At 40.0% G+C, this 27446-nt stretch overlaps 1 protein-coding gene across 1 annotated transcript; it reads left to right on the top strand.

Moving 5' to 3' along the window:
• Nucleotides 1-804: 804 nt before the first annotated feature.
• ZBTB11 (zinc finger and BTB domain containing 11) lies at nt 805-27446 on the top strand. The gene is made up of 11 exons (XM_080919315.1): nt 805-1370; nt 6186-6421; nt 7766-7997; nt 14237-15078; nt 15426-15602; nt 17558-17803; nt 19795-19939; nt 21180-21297; nt 24493-24651; nt 24746-24921; nt 25407-27446. Exons 1-11 carry the CDS (start codon nt 1061-1063, stop codon nt 25922-25924), a joined length of 3159 nt encoding a protein of 1052 aa, XP_080775441.1. The 5' UTR covers nt 805-1060; the 3' UTR covers nt 25925-27446.

The raw sequence follows: 27446 nt of genomic DNA, 5'->3' as shown, positions 1-27446 counted from the left end.
CAAGGTTTTATTAAAAAATCTCCTTAACTTTTTTTTTTAAAGTAGAAAGCCACACCCCGTACAAGCCTGGGAAGGATGCTCTCCATTTTCACTCTTCATTTCCATTAATAATACAATGGAAACAATATAATCACTGGTTTCTGAGCACACTGCCACCTACTTACCTGTATATTTTCCAGGCAGAAAAAAAGAAAAGTAGCTACTTCAGCTAAAGTCATTGGGTTGGGAAGCCTGGAAACTAACTTCAACAGTGTCCAGGCATTACAGCTGATTGAGACCAGTAAGGGTAAATGTAATTTAGTCATCTAAATAATCTGGATCTGCATAGTCGTCCGGATTATTTAGTCGTCCATGGTGATGATTCTAGAAAATTACTTAGGTAGTTTGAAGATAATTCTTAAGAGGATAATTCATAACACCGAAGGACTTAATGCTTGATAATACTGTGACGGTCTTTGGCTTAGAAGCTCGCTCAGACTGTGGCAAACAACTGCTACAGTTTCAAAATCGGCAGTATCTTGTATATCCAGTCTCAAAGTAGAAAAACTGACTCAATTACCGTTTACCGGGAGGGTCTCAGGGAAACAAACACCGAACAGCTCAAACACGTGGCTTTTCAGGGAGCGTGGGAAAGGAAAGGGGGTGGGGGAGGAAACTGCCAGGACTTAAGATGTCTGCTGAGGACCTTAGTATCCGCCAGAGAGAGACTACCCTCTTCTTCCCGCAGTGTTGACGTCACACCGCCGGCTCCCTCAGAGCCAGAAACCGAGAGTACTCCAATCAGGGCACTAGCCCCGCCCCACGCGCGCGTCACTTCCGGTGGTGCAGCAGCCATTTTGTCAGTCGCCAGCGGATCCCGCGCGCTGCAGAAGTGCAGTTCCCCCTGGTTACCAGGTCGTCGGTTCTTCCTTCGCGCTGCGGGCGCCCTCGAAGAGCGCCCACCAAAGGCGTAGCCTTTTCTCCTTAAAGTGTTGCCGCTGCTGTTGCACCTCTACTGAGCCAGAGCGCTGTCTCCCTTTTCCTACCACTGACAGGCGCCCTAAGGGCGCTGCCACCAGCGATGTCAAGTGAGGAAAGCTATCGGGCCATCCTGCGCTATTTGACGAACGAACGAGAGCCTTATGCACCGGGCACTGAGGGCAATGTCAAGCGTAAAATCCGCAAGGCTGCCGCCTGCTACGTAGTGCGCGGCGGGACTCTCTACTACCAGCGGCGGCAGCGGCACCGCAAGACGTTTGCGGAGCTGGAAGTAGTGCTGCAGCCGGAGCGGCGCCAGGGCCTCATAGAGGCGGCACACCTGGGCCCTGGAGGCACTCACCACACCCGGCATCAGACCTGGCATGACCTGTCCAAGACGTACTGGTGGCGAGGTGAGCGCTGGCCCGGGGCGAGGGGGCGGCTGGGCGCAGGCTTGCGGGGCATGGCCCGAGGAGAGGCCTGCGTGCGCACTCGCGAGCCTGAAGTCTGGGACGGCTGTGCCCTAGCCTGGTGGCGTTCGGCTGCGCGGCGGCCGCGGGACCTAGCCGGGCGGGCGGGGGACGCGAAAGCAGCCGCACTTCCCCACAGGAAGGAGGCCCGGGAGGCTGGGGGCGGACCCTCGCCCGGGGTGGGGCTTCGGGGGCTTCCCTCGGGGCCGGGCCAGCGGGCGGAGGGCGTGGCGCGGCCTATCTGGGCCCGCCCCCTTAGGCCTCTGGGGGATGGTGGGAGACCTGGAGGCAGAGGCATACCTACCTACCCTTCTGCCTTAGAGGGCTGACTGGCTTAACCCTGGCTGCAGTCTCCAGTGAGTGCTGCTCGGACTTAGCCACTGGTCTTGGTCCAAATCTCTCTGGTTCTTCAACTGCGACACAGAATAGGAATAATGTGGTTATTAGGAGTAACGGTGCGCAGTCGTCATGAGTCTTGGTTTAGAGCGTTAGGCATCCTTAAAGACGGCCAGATGCTTATTTTTCTTGGGAGATGGGACATATACCATAAGAGGTTTTATTAGGAAGAATTATGCCACTTTTGTCGCATTTTTTTTTTTCTTGTTTTGAGTGTGGCAAGCCTCCCACCTCAGCCTCTCACGTGTTGAGATTACAGTCCTTGACGCACCAATCATGGTGATGATACGAGATCCTGTTTCCCAGGGCTTTAATGTTCTTTTTATTTTGTGAAAATGGCCCCGGGAAATGTTACACTGTGTATGCTGAGAAAAGATAAGGTAACTGATTTGTCAACTGATTATTTCACTATTTGAGGTGAGATCTCACTAAGTTACTCTGGCTGACCTTGAGTTGAAGATCTGAATGCCTCACTAGCTGGGATTACAGACCTTTACCACCAGATCTGACTTAATTGGTTATTTGGGAGTCAGAATATAATGACGCTAACACTTTTTGATCCCGTTGGAAGCATATGAGAGCAGAAAATCTTGACTTTTTTCTTTTTAATTTTTAAAAAATTGTATGTATGTGAATGTTTTTCCTGAATGTGTGTGTGCCAGCCGCCCACGAAGGTCAGGAAAGGGCATTGGATTATATTACAGATGTTTCTGAGACACGGTGTAGGTGCTGAGAATGTTTGTACAGTTTTTCTTTATACTTTTTTTTTTAGATTATTTTATGTGTGCAGTGTTTTGCTTGTATTTAAATGGAGACCACAGAGATCAGATGGAATTCCTAGAACTGGAGCAATGAGTGGTTGTGAGCTGCCACATGGGTGCTTGGAATCCAACCTTGGCCCTCTGAAAGGGAGAGCAACAAGTGTTCGAAACTACTAGCTGTCTTCCCTAGCAGTTCATGTGGTCTCCTAGCCCCTGTTTTGTCTTTTTAAAGAATGCCTGAAATGAGCTGGATGTGGTAGTGTATGCTTTTAATCCAAGGGATTAGGAGGCAGAGCAGCCTGGTCTACAGAATCTTTCCAGTACAGACAAGGTTAACTATGTCTCAAAAAAACAAAACCAAACAAAACAAATAAGTAAATGATCTGGGGGGGAGGGGTCTGAGTTAAGCCAGGCCTGTGATACCAATACTTCCATTGTTCCAGAGGGAGAAGCCAGAGAATCACTGCAAAGTTGAGGCCAGCCTGGTCCACCCCTGCAAGAACTCGGAATTAAATTTCCAAGATGTAACTGTGAGGAGTAAAAACTAGACTCATGACTGCTTATTGTTCATATTGAAAGGCAGAGGCAGCCTGGCCTACCCAGTGAGACCTTGTCTAAATTTTTTAAGAAAGAGTATTAGGGTCTCTCTTTACTAATTTCATATACTATTTGCCCCTGTTGTATGATTTTTTTTGTTCCCCCTTCCCCAAGGCAGTAATATCTGCACATGCAGCATAATGTGAATTCCCAGTCAGCAGGTGATAACTGGTAAATGTCCAATCTCAACAGTGCACTACACAGCTGTGATGTTTGATAAATTGGATGGATTTCATATGTATTACACTTAAGGATATGTTCAATTTATTATGAGATACTTGGGATTATAAACCTATCCTAAGTTATATTTCTGAGGTTAAAAAGCAAAAGCCCTGAGCATGTATAGTGGCTCCTTCCTTTAATCCCAGCACTTGGGAGGCAGAGGCTGGCTGATCTCTGTGAGTTCCAGGACAGCCAGAGCTACACAATGAGACCCTGTCTTGAAAACGAACAAAACTCTTTTCTAGAGCAAGAAGAGAGTTGCTGTGTTTGTTAAATGAGTCCTCACTAAGGATGTTTAACAGAAGTGCTTAGGAACAGGTTTTTGTTCTTTGTTTTTGTTTGAGACAATGGTGTTTCTATGACAGGCTAGACTAGAAGTTTTCTAATTGTTTTCAAGTTAGCATATATTATATACATTCTTAATGAGATGTCTTGAGGAAACAGCTCTATTCTAAAACACAAAAGATCATATATGTTTTATAATATGTGTATGTTTATACAGTTACCTGAGGTAGTGTTTTGGTTTTTTTTTTTTTTTTTAATTTAAAGACTTATTTTATGTATGAGTACACTGTTGCTGTCTTCAGACACACCAGAAGAGGGCATCAGATCCCATTACAGATGGTTGTGAGCCACCATGTGGTTGGTGGGAACTGAACTCAGGACCTCTGGAAGAGCAGTCAGTGCTCTTAACCACTGATCAATCTCTCCAGCCCCTAACCTTGAGGTAGTTTTAAACAATTTTAGTGTGTCTGCATATGCCTGTCCCATCACAGGAGTCAGGTGGGAATTTTGTGACATCATGTTGATACTTAAAAGTTTTAGATTTTAAAAAAATATGAAAATGTTTGTTTATTTTAGGTATGGGTGTTTGGCTAACATGTGTATGTGTGTACCACTTGTGTGCTTGGTACTTATGAGGGCCCGAAGAGAACATTTGATCCCTTGGAACTGGAGTTACAGGGAGTTGTGAACCACTGTGGGTGCTAGAAATTGAACACTGGTCCGCTGGAAGAGCAGTCAGTGCTCTTCAGATGACTATTGAGTCATCTCTTCAGAGCCAGGCTGTTTGTTTGTTTGTTTAATTTTGGGCTACAGAGGGTGCTCAATGTAGAATTTATATTTCTCTATGAACAATTCTATATTCTGTGAACAATCTTTTATTAGTAACTTGACATCCAAAGAACTATCTCAAGCAACCTTGTTGGAAAAATGCAGAAACTAGCACAAAGAGTATGAAAGGGAGGTGGAGCTCTGTAAATGCTTGGAGCACCAACATAAAGAGACAAAGACTAAGCACAATGTAGATATAAATACCTCAAATTCAGTTTTTATTATATGTAGCTTAAATGTTTTTCATTATGTAATTAATAGTTATTTTATGAGAAACATCAGAAAAGCATCCAGCTGTCATCTTAACTGTCTTTGCCTCAAGACATGCTCTTAGCAGTGATTACATGATGCCCTCATAAAATATGCTGATACTTTTTCTGTGCTGTTAGTTTAGTTTGAGATGGAGGGGTCTCTGTGGATCTGGCTGTCCTGGAACTTTCTATGAAGATCAGAGTGGCTTCAAACTTAAAGAGATCTTATCTCTGGCTGAGTGGGGTTGCAGGCATGCCCTACTGTACCAAGCTTAGTGCTGTTTGTTTGGTTTTGGGGGGTGTTTTTGATGAGTATATTAAGGTCTGGAAGAAAACTGAAGAGAAATAATTCCTATTAAAGTCTCTGACAACTGACTGACATTGTGTCAATTCAGAGGGGTAAAAATTGCTCTTACACATAGGAACCTACACATTTGTTGTGTGTGTGTGTGTGTGTGTGTGTGTGTGTGTTTCATGTGGGTGTGCACTCCCACAGAGGCCAGAAGAGGGATCCATAAGAGTCGATGTTACAGGCAGCTGTGAACTGCTTCTTGATGGGCTGGGAACTGAATTCAGGCACTCTGGAAAAGCAGTAAGCTTTTTTCCTTTTTAAAAATATTTATTTACTTTACATATATGAATACACTGTTACTGTCTTCAGACACACCAGAAAAGGGCATCAGATCCCATTACATATGGTTGTGAGCCACCATGTGGTTGCTGGGAATTGCACTTAGGACCTCTGGAAGAGCAGTCAGTGCTCTTAACCACTGAGCCATCTCTCCAGGCCAGCAATAAGTACTCTTAACTGCTGAGCTATCTCTCCAGCCCAATAGACTTATTTCTGCATAAATTATAATGGCAATTAAAAAATAATTTGGAGAAATTATTTTTCTTTATAATTTGAGCCATATTAACTCTGTATAGGTCAAGATAGTTGAGTATTTGTTTCACGTATATTTAACAACAAGAATATATATATTAGGTGATTTTGTAGTTTTGTGAACATAGACTGTACTTACATGAATCTAGAAGTATGGGTTATATTACAATAGCATTGTCATATATTTGATTCATGGCTAACAAACATAATTATGTAGTATATAACTATTTTATTTCATGGATACCTTGTAATATAGAAATGGACAGGGATATATAATCATCTTATGCCAGAGTAAATTGCATACTTGGTAGTGAACAAGAAAGTCTTTCTCAATGTGGAAACAAACCAACATTTATATACTTACATTTCGAGATAATTTTGATTATAATCTCACATTCTGAAGAATTTACTCTATGTTTTTAAATAGGTATGAGTGAACATCTGAACATAAATTAGTGTGTACATTAAATAATTTTTAAGTAGGAACACTTAAATTTGATGTTAATTTTGTCTTTGTTTTGTTTTTTGACTGAAGGTATATTAAAGCAAGTTAAAGATTACATAAAACAATGTAGCAAATGTCAGGAGAAGCTTGATCGCTCCCGTCCAATATCGGATGCTTCGGAAATGTTGGAAGAACTGGGATTGGACCTTGAATCTGGAGAAGAAAGTAATGAGTCAGAGGATGATCTGAGCAACTTTACTTCACCTCCAGCCACAGCCTCCAAATCCTCAAAAAAGAAGCCAGTATCTAAACACGAACTTGTATTTGTAAGTGGTACTTTCTATCCACCTTTCAGTCTTCAAGGTGTTTTGTTATTTGTTTGCTTGTTTATGTAAGATCTCAACACTGTTGACTGTGGGAACTGAAGCTGAAAGGGATGTATTTGTTTAAAACAGTGGTTCTCAACCTTCCTAATGCTGAGACCCTTTAATACACTTCCTCAGGTGGTGTTGACCCCTGACCATAGAATTATTTTTGTTGCTACTTGATGACTGTAATTTTGTTCCTGTTGTGAATTATAATACAAATATCTACTATGCAGAATAATTGATATTTGACCTCCATGAAAGAAGCCAGTAACCACAGGTTGAGAACTGCTGGTTTACAGTAAAGTTTATTATGTAAGACATGTTATTGTTTACTATGTTATGAGCCAAGAATGCCAAATGTAACCAGTTGTTACTCTTCACTGAACACAATGCTTCATAATGTAGTGTCCTATGTGTTTGTCATTAGTATCCTAATTTTAACTTCTCATTTTTGTAATGATACATTGACACAGGTATATAGAATATTATTACAGAATATTACAGAATTAGACGGTAGGACTTCTGCTTGTAGGGTTTTTTTGAGAGAGGGTCTCCTGTAGCCTGTGTTGGCCTTGAACTAGTTACACTGGTGATGAAGACCTTGAAGTTGCTCCTGCCTCTATGTTAGTGCTGGATTACAGACATGTTCCACAGATTGTGGTTTATGGAGGTGCTGAGATCCAACCTAGGCCTTCATACATGTTACGTAAACACTCTTACCAACTGAGTCTCAGCCCTGTCTTCCTTTCTAGGTTTTTATTCTCTCGAGACAGTCTCTTTGTGTATTACTGGCTGTCCTTGAACTATCTGTATAAACCAGGATGCCCTGGAACTCAGATGCACCTGCCTTTACTTCCCAAAAGCTGGAATTGAAGGCATTACAACCATGCCTAAATCCTGGCTAGGTTTTTGGTTGTGTTTACTTATTCATTTGGCTATATTAATTAGTGTCATATGTCATCTAAGTTTTGACCAGAAAGAAGAGGCAACAAAAAGGAGGTTAGTTGTTTTTGTTTTTTGTTTTGTAGGATCAAGTAAAACATTGTGGCTTGATGCTGGCGCTCACATCTTTAATCCTAGCACTTGAATGACAGAGAAAGGCAGGAGTTCTAGGCCAACTTGATCTACATGATGAGTTTAGAGTTAGCCAGAGCTACATAGGGAAACCCTGTCTTTTAAAAAGGCAGGACATAGTAATGTATTTTATGTATATAGATAGCAAAGAATAACATTGCTTGCTGAAAGTAATGAGTATATATGTAGGTGCTATAATATACCTTTATCTCAAACATATTTTGACAGGTTGACACCAAAGGAGTGGTGAAACGGTCTTCTCCAAAACATTGCCAGGCAGTTTTGAAACAGCTGAATGAGCAGAGACTTTCCAACCAGTTCTGTGATGTCACATTGTTAATTGAAGGGGAAGAGTACAAAGCTCATAAGTCTGTTCTGTCAGCTAATAGTGAATATTTTCGAGACCTTTTTATTGAGAAAGGAGCAGTTTCTAGTCATGAGGCTGTCGTGGACCTTTCTGGTAAGATTTTTCTAATACCCTTTGCTGTTAGTTAATAAGTATATTCTAGAAGATAAATAGATATGTGTCTTCCAGACAAACAGAATTGATGTCAAAATGGAGGCTCATTTTCTCAAGGGAAAGGCCCTTTTAAAGCAAGGCTTTTAAGACTGGTGTGCAAAGGCTGTCATTTTTCTTTGTCTTATTTCTCTTTGTAGCCCTGGCTGTCCTTGTCCTTGAACTCACCCTATAGACTAGGCTAGCCTCTAAACTCATCCATCTGTCTGCCTCTGCCTCCCAAGCACTGAGACTGAAGGTGTAGGCAGCATGCCTGTTAGGCAGGCTGTCTTTTCTTACCACTGCCTCTTAGGTTGGGGAAGTGTAGCAAAATTATTTCTGGAACTGAAATGAAATAGCTGGAGAAAAATAGACAACTGAGCGTTACTATTACATTGAGAGAAAATATGCTTTGAAACTACCTACTTAATATCTTGTTTTGTGGAACATGTGATTTTATATATTGTGCTTGTATGTGTAATGTGTGTGTGGTAAATGTACCTGTTAGTGAACACGTATGTACAGGTCTTCATCAGATGTCTTTTTTTCTATTGCTTCTCCCAGCTCTTTTCCACCTGTAGTTTCGGTAAGTCCATTGAGGTTGCAGGAATCTGTGCCAGCCCATGTCTTGCGTTGTGAGGCTCTAAGAGCAGGCTTGAAGATAAGCTGCATCATTGTTCTTTCTGCTTGGTATAGCTTTGGTTATTATTCGGTGATGTGTGTTCCTTATGAATTTATAATTGTCTAGTTCCGCAATGAATGTGATTGTATCAAAATCTGTTCTGCTTTCAGTTACCAGAGCTATTTAGGCAGTAGTTCTGCTACCCTATGAAAGAATGGAGAATGTACAGCAACTCCTGATCTCCTAGATAGTCCTCCAGTTGTTCAGTTTTGGCTATAGGTTTGTTGTGGACAGAGAGCCTTGGATATGTTCTTTTCATTCCTAGTTTATTTGGGGCTTTTATCATGAAAGTATGTTGAACTTTGCTAGAGGTCCTTTCTGCTATCAATTGAGATTATTATGTGGTTGGTTTATTTCTTTTCTTTCCTGTTTTAGACACAGGGGTCTCTATAATGCCCTAGTTGTCTGAAACTTGCTATGTATGAAACATGCTGACCTTAACTCACAGAGATCACACCAACCATTGCTTCCTGAATGCTAAGACATGGGCTAGCATGCTCTGCTCTCCTGTTTCAGTCATAGCTGTGCTGTGCTTGTTTGCTGTATTGTCTGTTGTTACTGTATTGCTTTGCATTTGATGAGTAAATCTTGAATTCCTGGAATCGAACCAATTGGTTCACAAGGCATCAATGTCTTCTTTTTGTGGGCGGAGCAGGGTCTTACTATGTGATTCTGGCTATTCTGGAACTCACTGTATAGACAGGCTGGACTCAGATTCACAGAGACTGACTTTCCTCTGCCTTTTGAGTGCTGCAGTCAAAGATACATTTTTTACACTTGATCTCTTAATGTGTTCAGCCTACAACAGTATTGTTCAGATTATGTTTGTTTGTTTTTTTCCCCTTTATTTTTTTAAGACACAGAGTCTCTAAAAAATGTAGCTCTGGCTGTCCTGAAACTCACTTGAACCCATAGAGATCCTTGCCCCTCTGCCTTCTGAGTGCTGGAATCAAAGGTATGTGTCACTATGCCTGGCTCAGAATTTTTGTATCTGTGTTCACCAGGAAAATTAGTCTACAGTTTTTTTTTTCTTTCTTTGTTTTGTTTGCACATTGTTATCCAGTTTTATGCCAGGGTAATGTTGGCTTCATAGAATGAGTTTGGTGTAGTGATTCTTCTTTTTCTGTTATATAAACCATTTTGAGAATCATTGGTATTAGTATTCTTGAATAATTGGTAGAATCTGGTCAGATTGAGGCTTCCTAGCCTGCAATTGTTCTTGTCTGTAGGTGTCCACGAGAACTCAGCTTTAATACAGGCTCTCTGTCATGGCAGTGCCCAGCTGCTGCCCTCCAACTTATTCAAACTGACAATCATTGCTACTGATTTTTACTGCAGGTTTGTCCTGAGAGCAGGGCCCCCCATCTCTTACTCTTGGAAAGTGTCCCCCTGCAGGTTTGAAGCTGTTTACTTTGTGGACTTGGGCACTTAAAAAAAATTATTTATTTTATGTATATAAGTACACTGTGGCTATCTTCAGGCACACCAGAGGAGGGTATCAGATCCCATTACAGATGATTGTGAGCCACCTTGTGGTTGCTGGGAATTGAACTCAGGACTTCTGGAAGAGCAGACAATGCTCTTAACTGCTGAGCCATCTTTTAAAATTTTATTTTATTCTGACTCTTTTTGTTACTAAGTCACATAAAAGTTACTTCCAACCTGCTAGCTTGCCCTAGTAGAGCTATTTGTTTTTGATAAAAATGTTTCAGGGTGTGTGTGTGTGTGTGTGTGTGTGTGTGTATGTGAGTGTGAAATAGCTAATGGTAAAACAAAGTGCAATTATCTGTCGATTATCTCTTGTCAGGATGAATCTAAATGATTTAACTTCTTTTCTTTTAATGTTACTTTGAACACATATCAATCATTTTAAAACATTTTGTCATTTGGAACCATGTTATTTCCTCCATGGGAAATTTTTCTTTCAACTCAGTGTCCCTGTTTAGGTCTTTGAACTTAGATCAAAATGCAGTTATTAGTAGTATATGATTTAATAATTTGTATGTTCTCTGTTCATGTATTTTACATACTTGAATAAAAACATTTTCTTTGTCTCTATTAAGTCTCTTTAACAGTTTATCTCCTTTAATGTAGTTTATCTCTGTGATTTAGGAGGATATGCTGTCATATGAAAAGAGCCAAGTGTGGAGAGTATGCCTATAAACACTTGGTGTATGAGGTGCGAGGGTGAGAATCCCTGGATGACTGTGTAAGACACATGAGAAGACACTAGACTGAAGAACTGCCGTGCAGAGGGGTTGGCAGGATGAATATTTTAAAAATGGCTATATTTCCAAAAGCAGTCTGCAGATTCAATGTAATCTCTGTCAAAATCCATGACATTTTTCACACAGCTATGTTTTTAGAAAAACCCTAAAATTTTTATGGAAACCAAAACACTCACAAGTAGCAAAAACAATCCTTAAGCAGTGTAAGGGTCTGAAAATCGCTGAAGGAAGACTCCAGACTCAGAGAGTAAACAAAAACAAAGTGTTTATTCTGCAGAAACAACCAGCATGCAGGGTCAACCATTCTTTGAAATGGTGACCCTAGACAAAGGCATGCAGGCCTTCTTCTGGGGAGCTGGGTGAACTCTCTAGAAGGATTAGGAAATCTAAAATTTCATTGGCGTGAGGGTGGGGTCCCAAGCTGTCAGTGGTCTACATTCCTGTGTTATGAACATTCAACCATCTGATGAATAGACTGCTCAGGGCAGATGGCCCATTCTGAGATATTTCCTCATTTTTGTAGTTATCCCCAGGCTGTTCTTTGGAAGGGGATTTTATGATCTTGCTCTGGATTTTATGGTCTGTTCCTAGGGCTAGTGTTTGTCTTATGACTTAGTTTTGGGACTTAATGTTCTATTCCTAAAGCTGGTACCTTATGGCCAATTTTGAAATCAGGCCTGGTCCTTAAATGGAGGCAGATAGGGTTTATATTGTCCTTTCAGCAGAAAGAGCAGTGCTAGAGGTATCGACATATCCGCCCTACAGGCCTTTATTGTAGAGCATTTTAGTCCCAATTCAAGGTTTCTATCCCACTTTGATCATTCTGTTCCCAGATAAAAGATAAACAACTTTTTATTATTTATTACAGCCTTAGACAGCACAAGAACTAGGCAGATACCCACCCTCTATGCTTTTAGAATTTACTTTTCTATCAATAATTCCAAGTTATTATTTACTATGTTTTAACTCTAATTGGCCTCATTTTCTCAGGGCCCCATTTTCATGCCTCACCTAATCCATGGTGGCCTCCTTTCACCTTCTCCCTTATCTCTCCAGGCTCAGGAACCCTAAAACCCACCTATGTCTCTCCTGCCCAGTTATTGGCTGTCATCACCAATCAGAAATAACTTGGGGGTAAGGTCAAGTGGGTCTATGTACACATTCTTTGGGACAACTAGGTCTGGAGGACACAGTATTAACATTAGAATACAAGCAACATTAACTCACTACACTACATAGTTAGAATTCTGCTTATGACAAACATACATTGAATAAAACAAAGTGTTGGGCAAAATGGATTTGCTCATGATCCATATTGTTCACTAGATCCATATCTCTCACCAAAATAATTAATTAAAAGTGAATCAAAGATCTTAATGTAAGACCTGAAACTGCTGGGAAAACACTTTAAGATACAGACAGAAGCAAGGACTTTTTAAAAAAGACTTTAGTAGCACAGGCAGTGACACTAAGAACTGATGAATGAGAAATCATGAAATTAATTGAAAAGCCAAGGAAAAAATCAAGAGTGAAGAGACAACATGGAATGGGAAGGAAGATTCTGACAATTTCATATTATACTGAGATTAATAACTAGGATTTATTAAGAACTACAAAAATCAGCATGCACATCATTTGACATACGCAGATAAATGCACTAGTCAGTTTTCAAAGGCAGAAACACAAAGGCTAATAATAAATACTTGAACTCTAGTGTTCAGCATCCTTAACCCTCAGAGGAATTTGAATTAAAGTTGTTTGAGAGGCTGGAGAGACATCTCAGTAGTAAGAGCACTGGTTGCTCTTCTAGGGAACCCAGGTTCAGTTCTCAGCACTCATACAGCACCTCACAACCATCTGAAACTCCCATTCCACGGAATCTGATCCCTCTTATAGTCTTCTATCAGGCATGAAAGTAATACACAGACCTACATTCAAGCAAAACACCTATACATTTTTTAAAAGTTTGAAAATTGCTTTGAGATTCTTTTTCACCCAAGTCAGAATAGCAGTTATCAAGAAAGTGATAGGTACTGGTGGGACGGAGGGAAGAACTATTCACTAGAGATGGAACATATATATACTCATGGAGTTGCAGGGCAGGGTGGTGTGTACCATTAATTCCAGCACTCAGAGACAGGCTTCTGTCAATTGGAGACCAGCCTGGTCTATGCAGTCAGGTGCAGGACAACCAGGGTAATGTAGAGGGATCCTGTCTCTAAGAAACAAATAATGCAAACAAAAGACTCTACGTTTAGACACTTGTACATCTCTGTTTATTGCTTCTATTCATAATAAGTAGGAAATGGAACCAGGCTAGATGGCCTTCAAGAGAAACGTGTAAATATGTGGTGTGTGCACAGAATGGAATTTCATGCAGCCGCAGAGAAAGATGACGTCGGTGCTATTGTCGGATATTGGGTAGAACTTGAAGTGAAATATAGAGTCTGTGTATAAGATTTTATCTTTTAACTGGATGTGTTGGCACATGACTTTAATGGGCGAGGTTGAGGCAGTTGTATCTTCCAGTTTAAGGCCAGTCTGGTTAATATAGTGAGCTCCTTTCTCAACACAAAATCCAAAAATAAAAGGTTTTTTGTTTTTTGTTTTTTTGTTTTTTTTTTTTTTTTTTTTTTTTTTTTTTTTTTTTTTTGGTTACTTTTAAGGACAAATTATCCCTTAAGGAGTTTAGTCATTGTCTATTCTGTGTCATTTATTTCAAACAAGTCTTTTTTTTCTGAGATTCACCTTAGGATATTCAGTGTTACCAGTGTGATGAATTCTTCCACTATTGTTTGATTTGTAACAACTTTTATTGCTTTAAGTTAAGTACTGTATGTTTTTTCTCATGCGTCACCTATACAGATATCTAATAAATGAGGAGAGGCAAGGGGACAGGCTGCTTGGTCCCTACCTAGTCACTTTCCTACCCATTTTCCCTTTTACCCTCTATTCTCCAACTACTGTTTCTTGAAGGGAATTGAGGAACCCCAGGGTTCTAAGGAGTACAGTTTGAAAATGGCTGCCTTATAACAACTCTTGAGGTAGTAAGTCTTTTGTTATTTTCTTTTTTATTAGTGGTTTAGAGACTCAGCTCATGGCTGTGAGCTAGTCGAGGTTATTTACTAGCAACCAGAATGAAAGAAAGCCGAGTGATAGTTAATTGTAGACTACGTGGTAATAATTGGCTTTTTACTATTTTTTTTTCCTTGTCACAAATCTATATTATTCTTGCAAAGTAGTTTTGTGAAGACTGACTTTTTTTGCTCCTTGACTTTTCTTATTTCATACAGGTTTCTGTAAAGCAAGCTTCCTTCCTTTGCTGGAATTTGCCTATACTTCTGTACTAAGTTTTGACTTTTGTAGCATGGCTGATGTAGCTGTCTTAGCTCGCCACCTTTTTATGTCAGAAGTTTTAGAAATTTGTGAAAGTGTACATAAACTAATGGAAGAAAAGCAACTTACAGTGTATAAGAAAGGTGAAGTTCAAACAGTTGCATCTACTCAGGACTTAGCAGCACACAATGGAACTACAACACCACCCAGCACTAGGAATGAAGCAACCACAACTTTGTCAAGTGAACTTGGGCATTGTGAAATTGTACTGTTGGTAAATGGAGAACTGCCAGAAACGGAGCAGAATGAGGAGCCAGGACAGCAGCCTGCACCTCAGGTTTCTCCAGAGGCAGAAGCTCGTGTGTCTCCTGTAGAATGTATAACCAGTCCCCTCCCTGAAATAGCAACCGACAGCTTAGCAACAGAAGGCAACCAACCAGAGCTTGAGTCTGTAGTCATCAGAGAAGATGACATAGTTGCTAATGTTCATCCTAAAATCTCAAAAGAGAATGTAATCAACACTTGCCAAGAGGACAGTGATATAAGAAATGATATATCACCTGAGGACATCTGTGCCAAAGACTTCCCAGATAACAGTCAGAGCACTGACCAACCTTTAAAAGATGAGGAAACTCCAGTTGAAGCTACAGAAAAGACAGACTCAGGCCCAGATGATGATACTTACAGGAGCAGGCTTAGGCAGCGGTCTGTTAATGAAGGGGGCTACATCCGGCTACACAAGGGCATGGAGAAAAAGTTACAGAAGCGAAAAGCCATTTCTAAGTCCGCGGTTCAGCAGGTATGATATGTGTGTTGTTTGGTTTGTTTTTTGCTGTTTAACCCTGATGGCATTCTATTTTAGCAGCAAACTTAGGCCTATAGTAAAAATTTCTTGGAAGGGGAGACATGCAGGGAAGCAGTTTACTACGTAAAGTATATTAGAAATATATGTCATCCCCATGACTTTAAAAACGGTACTGTAGCTGGATATGGTGATGCATGTGAGGCAAGAGGATTGCTGTGAGTTTGAGGCCAGTCTAGGCTTCATAGTTAGTATCAGGCAAGCCTGGGCTACATAGCAAGACCATGCCTTGAAAAAGAAGAGAAAACAAACATTTTCTTAGATTGTGTTTTCTGTCTGCCTAGGTTGCCCAGAAATTAGTTCAAAGAGGGAAAAAGATGAAACAACCTAAAAGGGATGCTAAGGAGAGTACCGAAGAAACATCTCATAAATGTGGGGAATGCGGAATGGTTTTTCCAAGACGATATGCCTTTATCATGCACACGTTGAAACATGAAAGAGCTAGAGATTACAAATGTCCGGTAAGTACCCAGAAACCTAACTGAAATGATCCTACAATCATACATGGAGTCCATCTTACCAAGTGCTCTGTTATTCTGACCACTTTTGTTGTTGTTGTTGCTGTTATTGTTGTTGTTGTTTTAAGGTGGATTCTTGCAGTGTAGCCCAGGCTATCCTTGGACTTGAGGTAATCCTGATTCAGGCTTCCAAGTGCTGGGATCACAGCCCACAGCTCTTATATTGCTAAAAGATTCTGATTTATATTATTTACTTGCCCTACCTGAATATTTTTTTATCTGAGCTTCCTCAGAAAGAGGACATTGAAAAGATTGTTCTTACAAACAACAAACTTGGCTAAAGAGATTGCTCAGCAGTTAAGAACATTTGTTGTTCTTGCAGAAGACCAAGCTTTAGTTCCTAACACCCTCATGGTGGCTCACTATCATCTGTAGGAGTGTGTAACGCACATACATACATACGTACATGCAGGCAAAAGATTCAGTGCACCTAAAAATAAATTAATCTAAAAAGTAAAAACAAAACACAGGGCTGGAGAGATGGCTCAGCAGTTAAGAGCACTGACTGCTCTTTCAGAAGTCCTGAGTTCAACACCCACATGGCGGCTCACAACCATCTGTAATGAGATCTGATGCCCTCTTCAGGTGTGTCTGAAGACAGCAACAGTTTACCCACATACATGAAATAAATCCTTAAAAACAAAACAGGAAGATAAAGTAGTAGAAGAGGAGATGTAGGCAACTAAATTCTGTCTGCTAGTAAATGTATAAAGTGACTCATTAAATTTGAACTAGATATCCAGTAAATCTGAGACTCAATCACAGTCTCAGGACGTGATGGTGCTGATTACTTTGGGACTAGGAGAATTACACTGCCAGGAATATCTTTTCTCTTGAGGTGAAAAGTATCACAACTGCTCTGGGGAGGACAGTGTGTAATGAAAAGTTTACTTACTGAATACTAATCTTTCTAGTCTTTCCTTATTCAAGTTCCTCAGTGTTAGAGCTCAAAGCATTAACTTTAAAACAAAACATTTTTCTCTGCAAACAGAGAAATCTGAAGTTTAGATGGTGGCTCACAACCATCTGTAATGACATTATGAGATCTGGTGCCCTCTTCTGGTGTGTCTGATGATGGCTACAGTGTACTTATATATAATAAATATTTTTTAAAATAATATTTTTAAGAAGTAAACATTAATTTTTCTTTAAATGTTTATAATTTTTTCTAGTACTGAATATATACAGGTCTTTTTATTCCTTGATATTAGTGTTTTAACAACTAATTATGTACATTTATGTAGTACTAGGTGTGATAAGTTATCTAGAGATTTGGGGAGTAGATGGGCAGATTGCATACAAATACTGTGATGTTTTGAGAGGGTTCTGAAGTAAGTGCTCAATAGGATAATGTTCTAGATTCTTTTGCTGTGATATATACTCTAAGAAAAGTAATTTAAGGGAAGAGGGCTGTTCTGTCTTGCTGTTGAAGAGAACAGTCCGTCACAGTAAGGAAGTCAGGGCAGCAAGAGCTTGAAGGAAGTGTGTGCTCACATGAGGTCCGGTCAGGAGGCTCAGAGCTTGGGTATGTGCTGCTGCTTAGCACCCTTTGTCACAGTGAAAGGGGAGTAATGAAGACAGTGTCAGATGCACACCAGCGGAGGAAAGCACAGTGAGGAAACGGCAGCTTTTACACCACATGTGGTCTGCAATTAAAGTGATCTAACTTGAAGACTTTGTTTTTAGTTTTAATTTTTTTTTATTGTTTTGAGACAGTGTTTTATACACCTTTGGATGTCTTTTGTGTATGCATGTTAAGTGTGTGGTTTCTGTATATATTGCCTTTTAAACAATGTATTTATCTATTTTTATAGTTATAACTAGAATTGGAAAATTAAAATGTGCATTTGGTTTCACTTAATATTTTACATAGGAAGAACTTTTGTTTTCTTTTTCAGTTATGTAAGAAACAGTTTCAGTACAGTGCCTCATTACGAGCACACCTGATACGACATACAAGAAAAGACGCACCCACTTCATCTTCGTCCAATTCCACATCTAATGAAGCATCGGGAGCATCAGCTGAGAAGGGACGAACCAAAAGAGAATTTATATGTTCTATATGTGGAAGGACATTGCCTAAATTGTACTCTCTCCGCATACATATGCTAAAGCACACAGGTGTAAAGCCCCATGCATGCCAGGTAAAGACCTATTTATTTGGTTACTTTTAATAAGATTGGAGATTCACTGTAGTGGTGAGGTGGGTTTTATATGTATTCTGAAATCTTTAAGCTTGCAAAATGTCAGGGCAATTCATCTTTGGTTTGCTGCCTACATTAAGTATGACTCACTGTCTTTAATTTTCTGTCTGAAGTTATAACTGAACATTTTGGTGTCTGTAAATTGAAAATTTTGGTGAGAAGAGCTGTTCATCCCATTCATCCCCTTAGCCTTTAGTAAGTAACCTTTAGTGGAAAAAAATGTGTGGCTTAAGCAAATGTTGCTCAGAAAAAGACCTTCCTAAGCAGTCTCGGCTGTTACTGAGAATTACAGGTAAGTAAAAGCCAAACTCTTGGTTTATGAATCCTGTGATTATCCAGCTATGGGCTGTTTGGAACGTGGAACTGATTTGAGTAACACCAATAGCCTTACATATAAGCATGGCAATGTTTTATTTATCAAACAGTTGTGGAACCAGTACAGTTTTGTTAATTGTTTTTTTTTTTTTTTTTTTTTTTTTTGAAATTCATACATGAGCACTGTACCTATATCACTTCTGCCCCTCTTGCTCCTGTCTCCAACTCCTCCTTGGTACCCCCCTCACCTGTGATTGCTTCTTTAATTACTATTTCTTGATATGTATATGTTTTGTTTATAAGCATACGTATATTTGTATATACACCCTCCTGGGTTCGTTTAAGTTTATTCATATGTACATGTATGTGTCCATGTCTGGCCACTTGGAATTGGGCACCTTATGTGGTGCTTATTTCTGAAGGAGACCAAGTCTCCTCCTCTCATCAGCAACTGGCTACCCATAGCTCTTGGTCTAGGGGTAGAGCCATATGGAATTCCCCTGTCTATTTTTTGGCTTGTTGGTTGATGTCATGATTGTGGAGATAATTCAGGCAACCATGTGTTGAGAGTCCGTGAATGCAGCTTCCCTGATAGATGGAGAGGACACCATTTCAGGGTAGATATCCTCATCCTCTGGTCTAACCCTCCTCTTTTCTGAGAGTTTTCAGTTGTGGTTGGGAACCCATGGTCATTTATTCTCTTCATTTTGACCTACCTATTTTGGATCTGTGTAATAGCATCCATGTAAAGAGAAGCTCCACTTATCTACAGAAATAAGGATAAGTATCTAGAATAGTTAGAAATTTTATCAGTCTAGGAAATGACAGTGGAACGTCTCCACAGCTCTATGACCTTTCTGGCCACAGGTCTTTCTTTTTATTTTGTTTTTTTTTTCAAGATGGTTTCTGTGTGTGGCCCTGGCTGTCCTGGAACTCACCTTGTAGACCAGGCTGGCCTCACACTCAGAGATCTGGTTGCCCCTGCCTTTCAAGTACTGGGATTAAAGGTGTGTGCCACCACTGCCCAGCCACAGACAGGTCTCTTTGTCAAACATCTTACTATATGAAAACAGTCTTTAGTATTGATCACTAGCTCTTGGACAGGCTGTTTTGTTTTTATTGTCAGGCACTGTTTTCTTCTTATTTTTGAGGTTAAGTTCTAAGAATTGCTTACTCATAAATTTAAGCACTAAGTATTAGTTGAAGCTCAGTATACTACTACTTAAAATGTGTGTTCCATGGAAAATAAATAAAAATAAGACAGTAAAGCCTCTCAGAGATATTGACTTTGCTGCATTCATTGTGCTCAAAAAGAAAATATCTCCAGTGGATTGGGGAAACTGAGTGATGTTTTGGAAGATGAAAAGTGTTCTTATTGGGCTTTCACGCCTCTCTAAGATATGTATTTTTGCCAAGCTGGCAAGGGTGTCACAACGATTTTTGCTTACTGTTACGCACTTTTTGGCAGTTGTTCTGAATAAGAAAAGGGCTCAACTAGCTAAGATCCTTAGTATTTGTGGCTTCATCTAACATTTCTATTTACAATGATAGTTTTTTCCACAGTCATCAGGAATTAAATCTTTATTGTTTTGCTGCCTTAAACATTTCTGTCTTAGGTGTGTGGAAAAACTTTTATCTATAAACATGGTCTAAAATTGCATCAAAGTCTACATCAGTCACAAAAGCAGTTTCAGTGTGAACTGTGTGTCAAGTCATTTGTAACCAAACGGAGTCTTCAGGAACATATGAGCATTCACACAGGTAATAAAAAAGAAATGTATTGACATATTTATAGTTTTAATTTAGTATGATGTTGATTGGTTATACTTTATATCAGAACATTATATTCCCAAAACATGATACCACTAGGCAGGACTTTACCCACTGAGCCTCTCCTACACATGCTCAGGTGTGCTGTAAAGCAAGAGTGTAGGGATGGCCAGTGCTGTTTACCCATGCTTCATCCTATCTGACCTGGAACTTATGCCATAGTCCAGGCTGGCCTAGAATTCAGAGATCCTCCTGCTTCTACCTCTCAAGTCTTGGGAGTAGAGGCATACACCACCATGCCTCCAAGACTTCTAAATCACATCATCAGGTTGTCCTAGCACTGACTCTACTCTTGGTCCCAATTTTCTGTTTCTGTCAGCTGTGTCAGGAGAGCTGCCACAAGTATAGGTCCCCATTCTGCACGGAATGGGAAGAGCAGGCTGGGCGGAGGTGGAGAGAACAATAATAGCTTGGTAGGCAGGCATGCCTCCTGGTCTAGAGAGTGCCCTCTACATCTTTTTAGAATGCCTCTCCTGTTACCACTTCCTTATCTCCATCCAGAGTCCCTGTCTTCTTCCTCCTTCCTCTCCTATGAATGCTGTGACTGCTGTAACTCAGCTCTCACCTGCAAAGGTATTTATCTCAGTGAGAGAAAACTACCGAAACATTGTAAATATATCTTGACAGTTTTGAAAGGGAAAAGAAAATTTAATAAAGTGTTTTCCAGGTTTTTGTAAAATATCTTGTCTTGATAAAATTTTAACTTCAGAATGTGAAAAGAATTCATAATCCTAGCGAGCCCATATAAAAGACAAACAATCCAGGTATTTTGTTTACAAATTGGAAGCCTACACTGGGCAGGTTTAGTGCTATACTAACTTCTCCCTGGTTACTTGCTGTTTCTCCTGGTCTCATGATCATAGTCTAATCCTCTCGTGGCTGTCTCTTCCACCTGTCTCTCTTCCTTCTCTCCCTCTACCTGCACAACCCTCTCACTTGAACCTCAAGTTCCACCTTTCTTTCTCCACTCCTCAATCATAGGCTCTAACCTTTTATTGGCCAGTTAAATTAGGGAACAAGATTCATACATCACTTGTTGCTCTAGGCAGCAACCACATCTTGAGAAGCCTAGCAGCAGTAGACCAAAGCACTACACCAGAAATGTAATGAATTATGTTGAAAAGATGACCTAATTACTGTATTTATAACCTGGATTTCCACTTTCTTACAGGAGAGTCCAAGTACTTTTGCTCAGTTTGTGGAAAGTCTTTTCACAGGGGTTCTGGACTTAGCAAGCACCTTAAGAAACACCAGCCAAAGCCTGAGGTTCGAGGCTATCATTGTACTCAGTAAGTATTTACTGTGTACCTTCCCTATGTAACCTCAGTTATTTGAATATTGCTTTTATTACAACAAAACATTCACAGATAAACTGTAATTTCAGTTTACTGAGTCATCAGTTCACCTAGCTCTTACTGTTTAAGACATTTTTTAAAAACAGTGATTTAAAGAGACTTTCAAGGTCCTATCTAGAGGTGGAGACTGTAAGGCAGAGGTCTACAACCAGGAGAGCTCCTTTGTAGGAGGTTCCTTGAAGCATTGTTATATTCTTTCTCTTTTCTTAGGACTCTTTTCACTTTCCAAGATTACCTAACATTTTTAGAAATAGAAGTTCATAAAATGAAAAGCTAATCACCTTGAAGGTTTTTTGTTGTTGTTGTTTGTTTACTTTTATTTTGGTCGAGACAGGGTTTCTCTTGTGAGACTCTTTTCTCTTGTAAGACTTGGAATAAATCTTAACTACCAGGAGATCCCCCAAGTGAGAAATGAGAATGGAGTTCGATGCAAACACAGGAGGTTTATTTTTCCTGGTGCGTCAGGGTTGACCCTCAATCGGCCCCTTGTGGCAACCCCAATGGCTATTAAAAACAGTTTTTTATACTTTTTAGAGGCACAGTATACATCAGCAAGGTTACAATTCAAATTTATTGTCTAAGCATATTGACCTTTAAATCTATTGGCTAGCAAGCATGACCTGGGGCTTTTCAGGGGGCCAGTCAGTGCATTCTGAGAATTTTTTTCTCAAAAATGTTCCTGAGGGTGGAGAATGGAACTTGGCCTAGCCTTGTCCCCAGGCAGGAGGGGAGTTGTAAGGAGGGTGTGGGACTGGAAAAGCCCTTAGGCTCCCTCACTCTAGCTACCCTAGAACTCACTCTGGCCTCAAACTCATAGAGATCTTCCTGCCTCTGCCTCCTGAGTGCTGGAATTAAAGGCATGTGCTATCATCACAAGGCTGGAAGTTTTCATACATTCATAATTTGTTCAAATAAAATTACTAATTCTAGAATTCTTCCAGCACTCAGCCTAATAGTTTGTCAGCTGTCTGAGTATACATTCTCAGGTTGTGCAGACTCAGGTCAGCCAGTGACAGCACAGCATCTTTGTAAATTGTATCTCAGTGTATTTTCTTCATGTGTATTTATGCATATTGATTTGCAGAAAGGTGAAGAATTTTCTAAGTTTTTATTCCTCAGAGAATCTCAGTCTCATATTTTTGATGTTTACATTTTGATAAATTGTATTCCTTGCCCTTAGGAAACAGACACTAACTAATATGTTTGGTTTTAAATATTCTGAACAAACAATTCTACTCCAAACCCAGAGTTACACGAAGGTTCGGATATAAATAAAAGGAAAAGATAGGCTCCTTTAGTGAGCCATTCAATAGGCAAGTGTGGTGGTGCAGACCTTTAGTCACAGGGTCTCTGTGTTCCATGGTGGTGGAGCTACATAATGAGACCTTTTCTCAAAAATAACAACAAAACAAAACAAACACAAACCAGTTACAGATCTTCAGCTATAGATCCTTATTGTACTAGAAACTCTTATTAGGAAGTCAGTAAATTCTAAATGCCACAGAACCTTAGATAGTAACTGTTTTTAGTAAAGATGTATTTGTTTTTATTGTATGTGTAGAGGTGTTTGCCTGCATGCACCTGTGTGCACCATGACTGTGCCTGGTGCATGCAGAGGTCAGAAGATGTTGTTTTCCCTGGGACTGGACTTAGAGACAGTTGTGAGCTGTTCTGGGTGCTAGGGATGAATTCCTGAGTCCTCAACTGCTGAGCAGGCTCTGCAGCCCCAGTAGTTGCTTGTCTCCATTTTACCGTTGCTGATCCTTATAAGTTTTGTTTTTGTCTTTGTGGTTTTGTTTTTGAGACAGGGTTTTTCTGTTTAGACCTGGCTCTCCTAAGTCATTATTTTTTAGAACAGGATTTCACTCTACACTATTCTAGGCTCTGGCTGGCCTAGAATTCCATGGTAATTCAGGCAGGCCTGGAACTCATGAAAGATCTGCTTGCCTTCTGGATGCTAGGATTAAAGGGGTATGCCAACAATCCAGATTAGTCCCTAGACTGCCAAGTGCTCCCCACTTTATGGACAAATCAGTTTTTGCCATTTCCTACTCTGCTATGTTTGCTTGTTTGACTGAAAATAATCTTATTTTAAAGTGACAATAGAATTGGCCATGGTGGCACATACCTGTATTCCCAGTATTTAAGCTGAGGCAGGATAATTGCATGTTGGAGATGTGCTTGAGCTACAAAATAAAACTGTTTCAAAACAAAGCAAACAAACCAAAAACAAACAAACAAACAAACAAAAACAAAAATAAAAAATTCTCAAATATGGGGTGGAAATTTTGTTTTGTTTTGTTTTTGAAGCAGAGTCTAAATAGCCTTGGCTGTCCCAAAACTTTCTGTGTAGACCAGGCTGGCCTTGAACTCATAGAGATCTATCTGCCTGCCATTGTTCCTGAAGTACTGGGACTAACGGTGTGCCACCAGTTCCTGGCCCAGGTACAGTTTTTGGTTAGTACTTTTTGTTGTTGCTGTTACATGTGGAAGAAATCCAACCTAACTATTGAATGGAAGGAAAGTCTGGAGGACTGCGTGCTGTAGTCTATGCTGGATGCAGATTGATTAGTATCTGGTTTCTCTCAGGCTCCATATGGACACAGTCTGCCAGTGCTTTCAACTCCTCATCCTCTCAGCCTCCAAACTGTCAAGTCTTTTCTGGTAGTTCCTGTAAAAGCCCCAAGTTTCCCTCTGATTGGATCCAGTTAAGTCATTTGGCATCCCTAAGCTGATTGCTGCTGCGAAGGGAATGCTGTTACTGTCATTGATTAGGCCTGAATCATTGCTTCATTCCTAGTGTCAATGATGGAGCCTACCCTCCCAACATGGTTCGAAGAGAAAGGGGTTGAAGGGGATGCAAAGAGAGGGAGCGGAAGAGAGGTGGACAATAAATCCACTTTGTGATGACTTTTGGGAACTCTGCATGAAGCCTTCTCATGCATTTTGAGTATTCTAAAAGGAATGTAAACCTTGCATCCTTGATGCAAGACTAAAAATTGGATCTTTTTCTCTCTGTGATGTTTTAAATTTGGAGTAACTTTGTGAAGCTTCAAATATAAGAATATAGTGAATTCTTGGAGACTTGTTTTAAAGATGATTCAATTGGGTAATTTAACTGTATTATAGATGTGAAAAAAGTTTCTTTGAAGCTAGAGATCTGCGCCAGCACATGAACAAACATCTTGGTGTAAAGCCATTTCAGTGCCAGTTTTGTGACAAGTGTTACAGCTGGAAGAAAGACTGGTATTCCCATGTGAAGTCCCATTCTGTCACCGAGCCTTACAGGTGAGTAAATCTCAGAAGGCTCTAAACCCAGTGAGAAACACCCAGCTTCCCGTGATTCTATGTCCATTATTACTTTGGGCCTTCTCTCTTTTAGGTGTAATATATGCGGCAAAGAATTTTATGAAAAAGCTTTATTCAGAAGACATGTAAAGAAGGCCACTCATGGGAAGAAAGGAAGAGCAAAGCAAAACCTGGAAAGGGTGTGTGATCAATGTGGGAGAAAATTCACTCAGCTGAGAGAGTACAGGAGACACATGAACAACCATGAAGGTAACGTACCATATCTGATAGAAGAGAGCCAAGGCATTCCTACTTGTCAGCTCTTTTGTTTGTTGTTGTATTACTTCTTTCTTTGTAGATTAATCTTGTTTCTTGAAAGATTTATTTAGGTAACAGAAGTGATACTTGGTCTGAAAACTTAATTTTTGGAGGCTCTTATCCTAGGAATGTAAGATTGCAGTGAAAGAGGAAGATGTTGACAGGCTCACTGCTGTTCAGCAGTAGCTCTGTTAGGACACCTTTAGAGAGTGTAGTGCAAAAAAACCTTTGAGACCATTGAAAATTAGCAGATGCTAACTAGATATGACAGTAATAAAGTGAAATTGCTACGAATGTGGCATCTTACTCATTTTTTCCTTTTTATTCTTTCCTTCCTTCCTTCCTTCCTTCCTTCCTTCCCTCCTTCCTTCCTTCCTTCCTTCCTTCCTTCCTTCCTTCCTTCCTTCCTTCCTTCCTTCCTTCCTTCCTTCCTATAGGAGTTAAGCCTTTTGAGTGCTTAACGTGTGGAGTAGCATGGGCTGATGCCCGGTCACTAAAACGTCACGTCCGAACACACACTGGTGAACGGCCCTACGTGTGTCCTGTGTGTAGTGAAGCCTACATAGATGCTCGAACACTTCGTAAGCATATGACTAAATTCCACAGAGACTATGTGCCTTGCAAAATTATGCTGGAAAAAGACACTCTGCAATTTCACAACCAAGGAACGCAAGTGGAACATGCTGTCAGCATCTTAACTGCAGACATGCAGGAACAAGAATGCAGTGGGCCTCAAGAACTTGAGACTGTGGTGGTGACAGGAGAAACTATGGAAGTTCTTGAAGCTGTGGCAGCGACCGAGGAGTGTCCATCGGTGTCTACCCTCTCTGACCAAAGCATTATGCAAGTGGTTAACTACGTGCTGGCACAGCAGCAAGGGCAGAAGCTGTCTGAAGTTGCAGAAGCCATCCAGACTGTTGAGGTGGAAGTAGCACACATGCCAGAAGCTGAGTGAAGGCCGCGACGAACGGCCAGCCTGTGGAGCTCACGGAGGGCGCGTTTACAGTTCCTGTCACCGCCATGCAGACCTCAGATGGAGAACTCTGGGTTGCTGGTGACATCACTAGTCTTCTTGTCTGACCAGTGAGTTCTGCAGGAAAGTCCACTTTCTGTAAAGAAATTGAAAACAAAAATCTGTTGGATGGAAGTAGTTGATCATGGTATGCCTTTTATGAATTAATGTTTATAAATAACTGTGCTATTTAAAGATGTGCAGTTTCATTTATATTTTGACTTTATTTTATTACATATTTTGAATTTAAAAGGCTGCAGTTAGTGTTTCTCTGTTGTCTTTTTAAAATACAGAGGTTCTGTGACTAGTTGCTGTTTGTGAATTTAAAAAATCTAATATAAAAAGAATATCCGTAAGATGCATAAATATATTACATTTAAAAAATGCTTTAGAGATATTCTTGACTTACTATTTATTTTAACTGTTTCTAAGTCAAGAATCTATTCTATCTTAAAGCACTTAAATGAGTTCTGTGTTGTAATCAAGTTTGTATAATTTATTTATCTGTATGGGAGAGCCATATGCAGAGCTAACTTTAGAATACCATTACAATGCACGAGCTGCCATGAGAGCCTTACTGTCCTGTCTCTTCAAGGCGTAGAGCCGAGAGAAGAGCGCTCATAGCCCACGGTTGCTGGGCGCTCCTGCTCCGCAGCACTGACTATGAGTGAAAAGTCAGCCCTGTTCCTTTTGCTGAGTAAACAAGTTAGTGAAGAAGTTAAGTTTGATGTGTTTAGCTTTTGTATCATGTTTGTTTAAATTTGTTGAAAAACTACTCATCTATAGTGGTAATATGGATGCCATATAACTTTCACATAATTTTAGAATGTTGAATTCTTCAGTGCAGCCCTTAGTATATTATATTACATAAAAATTTGATTATGACACTGTCAAATTGCTGGAAGTATTCTGAAAAGTTACTTTAAAGCTAAATTATACTCATTCATGTGTTTGATTTTTTTTTTTTTTTTTTTTTTTTTAATTTCTCAACTTCTCTGAGTTGTCAAATAGTCAGAGTTTGAAAAAAACCATAGGGAGATGCCACATCTCTCTGTAGAAGACTATCATTCAAACTATGATTGTTAAAATTAAGCTTTTGGGTATTGAAAGCTTTCTTTAGGTATATAATTAAGATATAAAATAGATTATATGTTAATCATTCCTAAAGCACAAGAAATGAATGTGCCTTGATGTACATATATAATGTTAGAATGCTTATTCCAGTTTACTTTGAAAATGGCTTTAAGGTTAAGGAGTAAATGTGTTAGTGCTGCATGCATCTTCTTGCATATGGAATGTGTGCATTTGCAAATTTGTCGTGGTTTTAAAGCTGTGTGGCTTTCAGTTTTAAAAGTGAATTTATGTGCAGCTCATAACTTCATAAAGGCTATTCCTTGGTCATGTCCATCAGCTAGTAAAAAAGTTTCAATACAACTAAAATCTGAAATTGTCTTTTATGTTCCAA

Source organism: Micromys minutus (genome assembly GCF_963924665.1).
Source record: "Micromys minutus genome assembly, chromosome: 7".
Classification (NCBI taxonomy): Eukaryota; Metazoa; Chordata; class Mammalia; order Rodentia; family Muridae; genus Micromys; species Micromys minutus.
The sequence above is the reverse complement of the archived record's forward strand: the minus strand, read 5'-3'. Positions and strand labels throughout refer to the sequence as shown.